Source organism: Corylus avellana, chromosome ca5, assembly GCF_901000735.1.
Source record: "Corylus avellana chromosome ca5, CavTom2PMs-1.0".
Classification (NCBI taxonomy): domain Eukaryota; kingdom Viridiplantae; phylum Streptophyta; class Magnoliopsida; order Fagales; family Betulaceae; genus Corylus; species Corylus avellana.
In genome coordinates, this window is record NC_081545.1 from 12,731,482 (window position 1) to 12,745,414 (window position 13,933).

General features: G+C 32.6%; 1 protein-coding gene and 1 pseudogene across 1 annotated transcript; both read right to left on the bottom strand.

Moving 5' to 3' along the window:
- Positions 1-2,400: 2,400 nt before the first annotated feature.
- On the bottom strand, positions 2,401-2,794 carry LOC132181790 (auxin-responsive protein SAUR68-like; annotated as a pseudogene).
- Positions 2,795-9,998: 7,204 nt separating this feature from the next.
- LOC132181100 (ras-related protein RABA1f) lies at positions 9,999-12,472 on the bottom strand. The gene is made up of 2 exons (XM_059594166.1): positions 12,038-12,472; positions 9,999-10,864 (listed from the first exon to the last, which is right to left on the bottom strand). Exons 1-2 carry the CDS (start codon positions 12,256-12,258, stop codon positions 10,432-10,434), a joined length of 654 nt encoding a protein of 217 aa, XP_059450149.1. The 5' UTR covers positions 12,259-12,472; the 3' UTR covers positions 9,999-10,431.
- Positions 12,473-13,933: the final 1,461 nt, after the last annotated feature.

The following is a 13,933-nucleotide window of genomic DNA, read 5'->3' on the forward strand; positions in this document are numbered from 1 at the left end:
TAAAAAATAAAAAATCACAAGGTGACCCATGTACGGTTGGGCCACCTTGTGAACCTTTTTTCATTTTTTTTTTTTTTAGTAAAAAGAAAATTGAAAGGTAATTTATTCTTTTTAGGGGTTTTGACGGCAAAAATTAATGAAGGGGGTAAATTGACTGCAATTGAAAGTTCAGAAGTCCAAAATGAGAAGTTTCAAAGTTTCGGTATATGAAAAATAAAAAATAAAAAATAAAATTAAATATCATGATGCTTAAAATGATTAGTCTGTCTTATTGATAGCGCCTGATGTGTTTGATTCTTTTCCTTAATTAGTGGCGGCGTGGGGGGAGTGCTTTGATTTGTTGAGCCGTGATGCTCACTTTCCTAGGCACTGATGAGGTGTTGCAGCCTTCCACTTTGGCATTCCCATTTGTTCTGGGAAAAGAAATTCATTTCTTCCCTATGGCACCTCTCTTCTGCAAATTCCTTGCTATCTTGATGAGCTTCTTGGGGCTGATCATGCTTACTCTAATATATAGAGACGGAAGATTTTGAGGAGGAAGAGAGAAAATATACATGTGTGCCTACAGAAAGGTAATGAAAGAAAGCGGGTTACTTATTTATTAGCATGGTTTGAGCGTCCATTTTCTGTAGCTTTTCTTATGTACGCGGAACTAAAATTCAAGATCTTAAAGAAGCAGAAAATAGTAGAATAGAGAATAAATTAATCATAAAAGACACAAAAATTTAAGTGATTCGGCTTAACAAGCCTACATCTACTGGCAGAGACGATCCAACAGAAATTCACTAACAAAAGATAGAATACAAAGATAACGGGAAGAAAATCACTCAAAACTCAAATCCCCAATAAACCCAAATCTTATTCTTACATAAGAGAGAAAAATATAAAAGGGAGAAAAAAATCAACAAAGAAAACTCTCTTTTTCTTTAAATGTCATAAGGCACGTACAATAGAGTGAGAAAACCCTAATGAGATGTACCGGCTTCTAATTTTGTTGGGATATTTAAAAGCATGTGATTAGTTATGTATAATATATTAGGTGCATGCATGGTGAGTGTAATCATCTATATTAGGCAACCAATCAATCAAGGAGCAAACAAATTTGTGGATATTATCTCATCCTTGCTATCTAATGTCTTCTGGTTTAAGGACAAAGGCCTAAAAAGAAATGGATTTACTTTCAATTCTCGAATCATAGAATAGTTATGATTCATATGTGGTATCCTAAGATTGATTTTTAGAAGATTAGGCGTTATTTTTATTCTGTTCATAATACTAAGTAAGAGGAAGACATAGTATGAGCGTCAGTGAACATTAGATGGCGGTGCTGAAGTACTTGGAGAAATCAAGAAAAGAAAATTAAGAACTACCAATTTAAGCATTTAACTCTAGAAAAGATATTATACTTCCCTCAAATATAACTTTGGCAGTAAATTCAAGTAAAGGTACTGATCTTTTGTAAACAGGAGAAGGTGAAGAAATTTAACTAAAAGTTTCTCATCTCGAGAAGCATAGGCAAGCATTAATTCCCCTCTGCAAATACGCCAGCATATCTGTCTATATTCGCTGCTAGTTCCTTAATATGCCCTAGCAAGATTGTTAACTATGTGTCTGCCCCTGGCCATTTTCAACAAGATCCTGCTCTGGAGCCTTACATTGTTGAGTATATATATATACTCACACACACACACATGTGTAGATATAAAAGAAGTGTGAGTGATTATTATAGCATTGTTGAACCCAAATTCATAAACTTAAGCTTTTGGGTTGTGTTGTGTCTCAACATGTTATGTTATGCATTAATTTCTCTAACAAATGGTATCAGAGTCAGATGGTGTGTGGTATATATGGTGGAGTGGCACAGGCACAAACAAAAGTTCTATGGCGTACGAACAAAATAGGTGCAAGGTGTGAATATGGATGAGTAGCCTTGGAGTGAAAGGCAAAGGTTCATGGCATGAGCTTGAAAATGGTTGATGAAGTTGGAACAAATGTGCAAGTTGCGAGCATGAATAGGAGTCCCTGAAGAAGGAGCAAAAAAGTTCATGTTAAAAGGTACAAGAAGAGTCCATGAAGTATGGACAAAGGTGTGTAGCATGGGCAAAAACCCACATTTCCCACATGAGATCTTGGAGAGGACACTTAAAATTGATAAATGAATTCCGTTTAAGGAGGAGTATAGCAATGTGGTAATGGACTTACAAGGAAGAGATTGTTGAGTACATATCTGTGAGTCAAAAAGGATATTGTCTAACATTGAAAATTAAAACTTAAGTTATCAAAACAGAAAAATTTGTATACAAATGCAACCGTGGAAGAGCAAATTTACAAAAGAAAACCAAGTCTATCTATTCAGTAACCACAAACAAGAAGTTGTTTGCTTGAATGATCTTCATGGAATCAGGAGCAGTGACTGGTGGCAATGGAGTTTAACAAAGCTTTCTCCAAATCTTTGGCCGCCCCCTCGTTCCATGAGCAAGACCATGTAATTCATGAATACTGCGTCGAATGGCAACCTGATAGGCCCCTCACTTGAGAGGCCAAACTCCTCTTCAGACATCTTGAAGAGCTCTTGAAAGATGTTGCTGTACAGATACTCCAAGGGCATCGTAAACCGCATCTTATCAGCAGTGTAGACAACAAAATGGCCTTTCTCAGCCCCAGTGCTACGATATTTCCTTGCATCCACATCCCTGTCAGTTCTTGGAAAAGAAATTCTTTTCTCCCCTCGAGAAGCTATTTCCTGCCACTTCCTCGCCATTCTAATGAGCTTCTTCATGCTGATGATGATCATAATGGGCTTGTGTTGGAAGAGGAAAGGAGACAGGATTCTTAGAATCTTATAGTATTGTTGTGTTCCATGTTGAGAGAAGAATGAAGGGTTCCATATTTTTATGTGTTTGCTTGGCTTTTATGATAATCCATGTTATGCAGCAGCTTTTTCTGTGTTGTGATTACCAAAGAAAAACTATGTGATTCCTCAATTGCATTGGTATAGATGTTGGCTTGGTGGCGTAGGAATCTAGAGCAGTGCAAAACAATTTTGAATTCTAGTAATTAAGCATACAATAATATACTTGCAGAAGTTATCGACAACTCTTTTCGTTTTACTTGAATTAGATTTTGACCTCATATGAAGTTAGAAAGATAAGGCCTATTTGGTTGCAGAATGTCTAGTCATTGAAAAAAGAATAGATATTACTAAGAATAAAAGAGTGTGGAATATAATAGCTATCCATATTCTTTGGTAATAACACACATGCAAATATTAAAATTGAATCAAAATTACGAAAAACTCCATTTAAAAAAAAAAAAAAAAAAAAAACGGGAGGTTGGGTTAGAAGATTGTGCAAAGGTATGGAACAAGATTCTTTCCAGTTCAAATGAGCGGGAGAATATCCAGTTAATTGTAGTGCAGGAGTATTTTTGTCTTTTCACTTTTTGAGATGACAAAAATACCTCTCCACTATAACTAAGTAGACATTATCCAGTTCAAATGAAATTGAAAAAATCCTAATTCCAAAGGTATAGGAAATTGTATTTAATGAGATATTTGTAGTGTCTATATAAACTTTTGAGTGCATCTTTTATGCTGTCATTGCACAAAACCCCCCATTTGTGCCACCACTAAAAAATGGACAAACCAGCTTGAAACAAAGTAAGAAAACTCATGCAAAACACCAAATTATTTCTTCCTAATAACCAAACCTCACATGCATGAAAATATGGACAACACTCTGCCCGACCATCACTACCCGCCGCCACTTGATCCCACTGGTGCCGTCCAACTCAGATTGCACCACCGCCCAATCCCGACCATCACCTCTCAGAGCTACAGAGAAGAGAGAGAGACTAGGGGTGTCAAGGCGGTTACGGTTAGCAGTTATTGAAATCTACTAACCGCTAAGGCGGTTATGGTTAGCGGTTATTGGCAATAACCGCTAACCATAACCGCCTTAGCGGTTAGTAGATTTCACTAACCGTAACCGCTAACCGCTTAACGGTTAACGGTTAGCGGTTAACCGCCGGTTAGCAATTAGTGAAATAGATAACCGCCTACTAACCGCTTTTTCAAAATGTGACTTTTTTTTTGGCTTTTTGGGCCTTTTCGGACTTCTTTTTTTGGGCTTTTTGGGCTTTTTTTTACCCTTGTTTTAATTTTTTTTTATTATTTATTTTTATTTTTAGTGTCTTCTTGGGCCCAATTGCTATAAAAAGAGCCCATATTGAAAAATCAAAAAAATTTGACCCAAAATTTACATTTACTTGTACTTTAAAAAAATTTCCTTAAATATTAAATCATAACCGGTTAACTTTTAAAAAAAAAAAATTAAAAAATTAAAAAAATCAACACAACATATAAAAAAAAGTTTAAAATTTAGACAACTGTCACAACATATAATGATACTACATTAATACTTAAATTGTGTTTATAAGTAACACATTGGTCATTGTTTAATCCAATGTCAATTATTTAATTTGATATTATACGAATCATATCATTATTGTACATTAATAATATGATTTACTTGAAGTCTTGAATAAAGTATTTGGATTGTCATTGAATCATATGATTAAGTATTGATATTATACATTTATATTATTCATATGCATATGTAGACTTATATAGACTTATAAGTTTATAACATACATTTAAGTCTATAAATATTTAATTGTTATATTAGTATGAATTGGTATACTTATGAGTTATGTCATATTATATATGTATAATTTGTTATTATATAATCAAATGATTTAATGATCAATTGATCATGTGATATAATCATATAAATTATAGTGATAATATATTAATACTCAAATTGTAATTTAATTATTTTTAAAAAAAAATTGTGATTTAATGATCAAATGATTATATGATATAATCATATAAATTATAGCGATAATATATTAATACTCAAATTGTGATTTAATGATCAAGTGATTATGTTATATGTATAAATATTTTTATAATTACAATTATAAAAATATATTATATAAAAAGGTGGTTAGCGGTTACGATTAGTAAACCCAATAACCCCTAACCGCTAACCGCTAGGCAGTTATTGCGGTTAGGCGGTTAACGGTTAATACGGTTAAGCGGTTAGCGGTTAGCGGTTTTTAACCGCCCGCATTGACACCCCTAAGAGAGACTGAGAGAGAGGAAGATAAAACACACATGGCACCGGTGGAGAAAATCCACAAGGCCAAGAAAACCCTCGACGCCGTCCAAGAGAGAGAGAGATTGAGAGAGAGGGAGAGAGATACCCGAAGAGAGACTCAGATCACTGTAGATCTGATCCCACTGCGACCACCATAACCCCGCCGCAGCAGTGGCAGATAGACACAAGGGTGGGGCAGGGACGCCCGCCCCTGGTAATTTTTTTAAAAAAAAAAATTCAAGGATTTTTAAGTCAAATTTTTTCCCCTTTAAGGTTTTAGCCCCTACAAAATATAGCCCAACCTAAGCTTTAGCACCTACAAAATATAGCCCCTTTTTTTTTTTCTTATTGCAAATTAAAAAAATAAAATAAAAAAATATATATATGGCATGGGTTTCACTTTTCAGAGCAAAAGCAATGAAGAAAAGCCATTTTAGACTCGATCTAAACAAAAATAAACAAAAAAAAAAATTATAAATCTCACCTTAACCCTTTGAAACCCAAACGGCAGATTAGGAAAAACAAAAGAAAGTTTAGAAGTTAGAGGAACTAAGAGTAAAGAGTCTGAGCTTTTCTGCTTCTGCTGCTGCGCCGCTGCCCAGAGGGACTGAGAGTTGAGCTTTTCCCTAAGCTTTTCGCTGGGCCTGACTTTGAGTAACGGTGAGTCATTTTCTTCGCTCTGAGCAGCTGAGCTTTGTTTCCTTCAATTCCTTGCTTGTAGAGACAATACTAGAGTATCATATATATATATATATATATATATATATATAAGCTGAATCACTCTCAGAAGTGCCTTAATATTATGACATATGGCATGAACCCTTTTTATTTAATGTTAAACCGGTTTTTTAAGAGTAAACCAACTTTTACTTTAAAAACTGATTCATTAAATTAGTGTAATTAATGATGTTTAATTTTATTTGAAGAATTTTTCATATATAAATTATTCAATAAATTAAGTATTATTAATGTCAAAATCAAATAAGGAAACAAATAATACAAATCAAACTATGTATTATTATCTTTAATCACTTTAATATGTATATAACATAATAGAGTAATGCTAGGGATCATCTTTTTATCCTCCTAAAGTTGATGTGGCTTTCAAAATTACCATTGGATCAAAATTCAAATATGATTCATCTAAAATTTAATGGTGATTTTAAAAACCACATCAGCTTTACGAGGATAAAAAGATGATACAAAGATGGTCCATAGCATTACTCAACATAATATTATATGTTATAATTGAATTAGATGAACTAAATGATAGGATGTAGAAACAAAATAGAAAAAAAAAAAATTCATTGCATTATTTTTTAAAAAATATATATATAATTGTATATTAATTATTAATTGTATAGATTGTCGGATTTTTACTCAACATAATGATTAGGTATTTATTTTTTATTTCATTAGCAAAAATAATCTTTATTAATAAAATATCTTACGAGCAATTATATATTCGATGTCCAAACCAAAGTGTAAAATCACAACGGTCATCTTGGTGCTAATTTTTGCTTAATGTCCATTAGTTTATAAAATCGTTAATTGTTCGATATAACATGCTTCTTATTTGATATTTGCCCGAGGCCTTTTCGCCCATGAGATTTTTTATTTATTTGTATGATTTACCCGGATTTTCAGATATTTTTTTTAGGTACTTTTTATGCTTTTTTTTTATGCTTTTGAAAGCAAAAGAAAAAAAAAATGATTATTATATAAAAAAGGAACTTCGAAACACCTAAGAGATAATTAAGATTGAATATAATGTGGAATGATTATTTGATTGCATTGTTGACCGAAAGATTTTTTATTATTTTGCTATGTACTTTTTTTAAGGATCATAATTATATGGGTTTTATAATTTGTATAAAATATAATAAGTATAACACTAATAATATTAATGATTCTTATTAACTTTCTATTAATGCTTTGATAATCACAATCCAAGTTTTCTTTTTGCTATTTTTTTTCTTTATATTTTTCATTTTAAACTATACATATGGGAACAAAGATTTTAACATGTTTTAATTTATATGGATTAAACTAATTAAAGTTAAAGGTCTTACGATATATAATAAAATTTTATGCGACTTATACATTTATACAATATTCTGTGTTGATTGTGTGTCATTATATTGAGCAATATATTGGTATATAACATTTAGTATATCTTTTTATTTAAAAGCGTGTGATATTTTTTTTTTTTTTGTTATAGCCTATAATGAAAAGTTTGATAGAGATGTATTTAAATTTTGAAATTAAACTATAACAAAGAATCTCGCTCATATTTTTTTCTACAACCAAAGTATTTTTTCGAATATTCATAATTTTGAGTTTTATTTGTGTTGAAATCTAATAAGTATTACACCAATAATATTAGAGATCCTTTCTAATTTTATATTAATGTTTTGATTAAGCAAAATTCAAGTTTTCCTCTTATAATTATGAAAAATAAATTTTATAATACTTATGAAAAGTACGATTATAATATTTTTAAATTTTATAATTAAATTGTAATGAAGAATTCCGCGCATTGCGCGAATTATAAGCTAGAATATATAATATATGTGCAGTTGGGAAGTGGCGCAAGTGGTACTGGGAATCAATTGTTTCCATGTTTCAGTTTAACGCACATAAATTATATATTACATGTTGTTGAAGTAGAATATATATATATAGTTATTAAAATTTTGTTTCTCTTATTCTTATTAAAACAATATTGACATTATTTTAGGTGTTATATATATATATATACTTGAGATTGGCAATAATCAACAAGTTTCAGACTTCAGTAGATTATTGTCAATCTCAGGTATGATATTTGTTATTGTTTGTTCTTTTTATTCATACATTTTTTGTTGATTTGTTAGATTAATAGCTATTGGAATATGCTAATAATTTTATTATAATATCATTAGAGTATGTGTCATTAGTGTGATAAGTATTAAAACTAATAGATAAATAAATTTTTCAGGTTTCCAAAAAATCTTAGATTGCATAGGCAAATAAAAAACAATTGACGCATTTTTTAAGAAAAAATATGTTGATTCAAATTCTAAAATGTCTTTCTCGATATCAAATCCCCAAACTTTAGCCTTGAGCGCCCTTCTGAGATGCCAAGAATTGAATATCAATTAATTGAGTCAATTGACATTTCTACTCTACAACATGATCTAGGATTACGTCCTCAAGTTAATCCTAAATGTGGAGAGTAGTAATAAATTTAGATGGACAAAAACAAAAAAACAAGAATTAAAAGATAACCAAAAAAAAAAATCCAAAATTATTTTATTATTTTAACGTCTCCCCTCCTATACTCAATTCCTGGATCCGCCACCGTCGCCGCCCATGCCAGGATCTCTAAGCATCACCGATCGGAGAGAGAGAGAGAGAGACGAAGAGAGACAGAGAGGGGGAGAGATACCCGCCTGCCGCCCATGCCCACGCTGCCATCCAAGCCAAACCCCGCTGCTCAGAGCTACTAGAGAGAGAGAGAGAGAGAGAGAGCTTGATAGAGAGAAAGAGAGATGGAGAGAACCTGAGAGAGAGGGAGAGAGATACCGGGATGTGTGGCTGGCGGTGGGCGGCGACAACTTCTAGCTTGGCGAGCGGTGGCAGCAAGTGGAGATTGTCTTATTAGGGTTTTGTTTTTAAAAATAAAAGAGGAAGAATCATGTGTTTTGTAAACATGTTATTATTTTGTTCCCATTTGTTCCCGACTGATGTATTAGCTTCTAAATGGTGGGCACAAAACCCTTGGTTTGTGCTAAGACCGCATTGAAGTTATACTCTAAACTTTTAAATTTGAGTAAATCCTATAAATTATAGGACCAATTACAAAATTCCATATAGACTTGACACCAAAGAAGAGTTTGACCCAATACTTTATTCCTGTCCTAGTTGATCCCGAGTTCCTCTTAGATACATAGCTTATATACCTGGCTCAACATTCTTGGAAAACAATCAAATCGAGGGTCCGGAGAAGAATTGGCCATTTAATCTTAAAAACTAATTGAGACTGTTAACAGTTTCTTCAATTTTTGTTATTTGCCCTCAAAATTCGTTTGTTATAATAAGGGCATGATCACATGCTTTTTTTTTAATAAAAAAATAATAATAAAAATTAAAAAAAAAAAAAAAAAGAACTCTTTATAATCACATGACTAAAATATATAAGTTAATGTTGAATATTAGTCAGGAAAAAATTTCACCAATGGGGATAAATGGATCTTGTATATCCTCACACTAGAAGCTCTCCTCCTCCTTTCCTTTTCTTTGCCATATTTCTCTATTAAAATATCAATTCCCTCACTTAAAAGTTGTTATCTTAATGTTGTTAATGATTGTAGACACACTTTTTAAAACATTTAAATAATGTGACATTACATTCATTAAATTCAAATGAAATTGAGAGAATCTTTGCAAAATAAAGGAGGCCAAAAAATTATGGTAGAACATGAAACCATGAATAAACTGCATGTTAGTCACGCAGAAGCCACTTTAAGAACACCAAAAGTCACGTTTCAGGAACTTCAGTCACAACAATGGACGCCATTTGCAGTAAATGATGACATGAATGGAATTCAATGGCTACCATCTGGGTGTATGCTATTCATATCTTTTCACACACATTCACTGCATTCACTAAAGACACTGCACCAACCTGAATAATTTAAAAACAAAAATAAGTAAAAAGAAAAAAAGAAAAAGATCAATGTTCATGGCATCGCTATCCGAGCCACACCATTCAATCAATCTTTCGTGGCTCTTGATTCAACATCAATCAAGCAAATAACCAGTAGAGTGAAAAAGAACAAAGGAAACAAACCAAACTTGAAGCAAACGTGAATTTTAATACCATATAGTAAATCAATCAAATACAAGAACACAATTATCCCAAAACACCTCAAAATTCCAATCTGACGCAATCAAATGTAACCTAATCTAAGGGACAAGTACCAGCTATGAACTAAAAAATAACACTCCAAAAGGTGAAATAGAAAAGGAAGGGGAAAAATATTAAGAAGAGACACAGAATGAGTAGCTTGCACCAAAGGCAGAGGGAATGGACTAATTGCCAGGGCCTTTAGCATAACTCCAACAAGATTTCTAGAGCCTTGGTTTACCTCATAACACCATAACTATGCATTCTATGTGGTCTCATCCTAAGATGTAACAAAGACGTGTTATAAACCACATAGGAACCTAAAATTTTGAAACAGAAGAAACTATTTTAGAGCACCAGGAATTTCAAGATTTGTTACTGCTATGCAGAGCAGCATCCAACTTTTTTCACAGCTGATACATCATCTTTACTGCCAACATTAATAGTCTGTCCCTTAGGCAAGGCTGCCGGGTCTTCCCCAATGTCAAGAGCCTTCTTGCTGACTACACGATATATCTGAGTGAGCACTTCAGTGAAGGCATTTTCCACATTCAAGGACTCTAGGGCAGAGGTCTCCATGAAAAAAGTATTTTCTCTCTCCGCAAACGCAGTGGCATCCTCAGTTGAAACTGCACGCAAGTGACGCAAATCTGCTTTGTTTCCAACAAGCATGATCACAATGTTGGAATCAGTATGATCACGAAGCTCCTTTAGCCATCTCTCCACGTTCTCAAAAGTGACATGTCTAGTGACATCATAAACAAGCAATGCACCAACAGCTCCTCGGTAGTATGCACTTGTGATTGCACGGTATCTGTGGCAAAGAAAATCAAATGAGACAAAGGTCCACTCTCTTCCAAAAATAGATAACATGGTATCGACAGTCGCAGTAAATTATTTCTGTTCCACAAATAAAGGAAATGAGTATATTTAGCAAACAAGTAGAAGGTATAAACAAGTTATTTCCTTCTAGAATAGAGGAAAATCCAAAGTACCAAAATTTAAAAGAAAATGAAGAAGAAGAAGAAGAAGCTAGAGTATAAGATTAGTCAGTGCGTTAAGATGGAAATAATGACCACGAAATGCAAGAAAAATAAGGGATTTTAAGACCCCAAAAAGCAACAACAATCACTTCACAACTATTCAGCTTAGTTTTTAGATGAGAATATTTTTCCTTTCGTATTTTGGAACCAAAACATCATTAAAACAATAGGCAAAAAAATTTATTTAGTTTTATCTCTTTATTGCAAGAAGTATCATCAATTGCCCAAAATTGCCTGAAATTGTATCTCTTAAACCTTAATAGATTTCTTTTCCACCCAAAACCCACCCCTCACCGTATCACAAGTATATGGTGATATCTGACCAACTATGTTACGCCCAAAAGTAGCCAAGCCATTGGCTGTCCTAATTGATTCAGCATATAGATTAATGAGCCCAACTCCAAAAAATTGAAACAGAAACCACAATCCCCATATATGTTCAATTCAACCTAGAAAGAAATCAATTTCATCCCACTTTGAAGCCCACTCTTTTAATCAAATGTTTTATGTCATAATTATCTGACCATGAATTTCCTTCCATCTTTCACAAAAACAAATTAAAATAAAATAATACAAAAACAAAAATGTTGCATGTTGATGGCCCTAATTCCATGAAAAGGAAATGGAAAACAAATCAATGAGAACGAAATGGAAAGCGAAACTAATTAATTAACATTTACTCATTCGTGACAAAATAAAAGCCTAAACAATCAAAACCCAGGAAAATTCTAAAAAAACATTCACTCCCCATTAATCCATCACACAAAATCAACACCTTCCACGCATTGCCAACAACCCAATTATCCAAAAAACCCCAGGTCCCACATTCAACGTTGCAAAAACACTCAAGATCCACATTAAAAAACCCATCAAAAAATTTGAAACAAAAATGAGAAAAACAAAACAAATAGACAGAGACGAGAAAAAATGATGATGGGATCGACCTTTCTTGGCCGGCGGTGTCCCAAATCTGGGCCTTGACGACCTTATCGTCGACGTGAATGCTTCGGGTGGCAAATTCAACGCCGATGGTGGACTTGGACTCGAGGCTGAACTCGTTTCTGGTGAACCTGGAAAGCAGATTGGACTTGCCGACGCCGGAGTCGCCGATTAGCACCACCTTGAATAGGTAATCGTAGTCATCGTCCGCTCTATACGCCCCCATAAGAGTTTTCTTAGCTGTTTCTTTTTGGGGACTTGCTGTAAGGAAATTTGAGATTTGAAATTAAAAGTGCATGAAATTTGGGATTTAGGTTTATATGGAACGGGATAAGGGAATTGTTTTTGAATTTGGAAATCTTCGCATTTAGGAGAGACAGACAGACAGACAGGCAGAGAGGAATTCAAAGTTCAAATGGGTAAACAAATAGCTCGGAGAAAAATGGTTAAATCAATATTCAATAAGGATCCGTTTGGGCTTTGGTTTTTTATTTCAAAATATGGGATTTAAAAATATGTAATTTGCAAATTTTGTTTTTTAAAAATAGATAAATGTGAAATTAGTTTTCGTGGTGGTTCGCATAAATTACAAATTGCTTACTGCGGTATAAAAATTAATTCAAAAGTCAAAATAATAATTTAGTCCGAAAAATGTTAGGTGTCCTTCTAGTGTTCTTTTAGTGTCCTCCCAACTGTAATGTGACTTTTAAAATTACTAATAGATTAAAGTCAATAATGATAAATTCAAATTTAACGGTGATTTTAAAAGTCACATTATAATTGATAGAATACCAGAAAGAACACTAGAAAAGTACCTAGCATTTCTCATTTAGTCCTTATAGTTAAATTTAGTTAAAATATTTTACGCATTCCATTAGTGTGCCACATTAGCACTAAAAAGCTAATAACATGTGTCACTCTAAATAAAAAATAAATACATATATTAAAAATATATAAATATATAAAACTTGAAATATTATTTTTAAAAAATATAATTAAAGCATTTGACAAAAATGTAGTGTGGTATTTAAAATCGTACATAAATCTTTAAAATTATATGTTTTAAAAAAAGGCACCCCTGACTTGAGAGGTGAAGACAAATTTTTTTTTTTTTTCACATTTTTAACTCGTAAATTTTAAAAAGTGTATTCTCAAACAATATATTTTTTTGTAATTTAATTTAGAATGGGATTTTGGTTTGCGCACCCAAAGTGGAGTACAACTTTTTTACTATCTTCTTATTTTTAATGATTGTAGGTTTAAGAATCTATGCTTTTTTTTTTTTCTTTTTTCTTTTTTCTCTAAAATTAGGAAAATGGATACAATTTTATTTCATATGCTTTTAACAAAAAGTGAAAATTTGCTATACGAGTTGATATTTGGATTTTCTCCAGTTTATTTGAGGAGCTAATTCTTGTAAAAGGGACAAATTTGTCATTCTTGTTATAAGAACAGACTTCTCTCCGGTTCAAATGACAGTCTTAAAAACTTGTATGCGAGTGAAAACAGTGCTACAACCAAATGTTTAATGTAACACTCTCTTTGCAAGTTGCAAACAGTAAACATTATAATTCTCCTAAACTAAATGCATTTTTGAAATTCAGAAGAAATGGAAATAAATAATTGCTATAGTTGTTCCAAGGGGTTGCTTTCATAAAAGCCCCCAAAAATAGACCAAGCAAAGAGTACCTTTTCCAAATACCATCTATACAAAAGAAACAAAGTCAAGGGCAAACAAAGACGGTGAACCTTTGTCCTTTTCACTATGTCATCATGGGATTGTTTGTCACCCATTTCTAATTACAATTCCAATTTGTTTTTTTCTGTTTTTATTATTCATTTGATTTTGTTTTTCGATTAATTCCAGAGGACATGGATGTTAACCACCATACCTTTGCTTG

What these genes read in the sequence shown, in the direction of transcription:
- LOC132181100 (XM_059594166.1), bottom strand. Translation starts at nt 12,258, where the DNA reads ATGGGGGCGTATAGAGCGGACGATGACTACGATTACCTATTCAAGGTG. An exon ending in GACACCGCCGGCCAAGAAAG is followed by an intron (nt 10,865 to 12,037) that starts GTCGATCCCATC and finishes TCTTTGCCACAG; the next exon opens with ATACCGTGCAATCACAAGTG.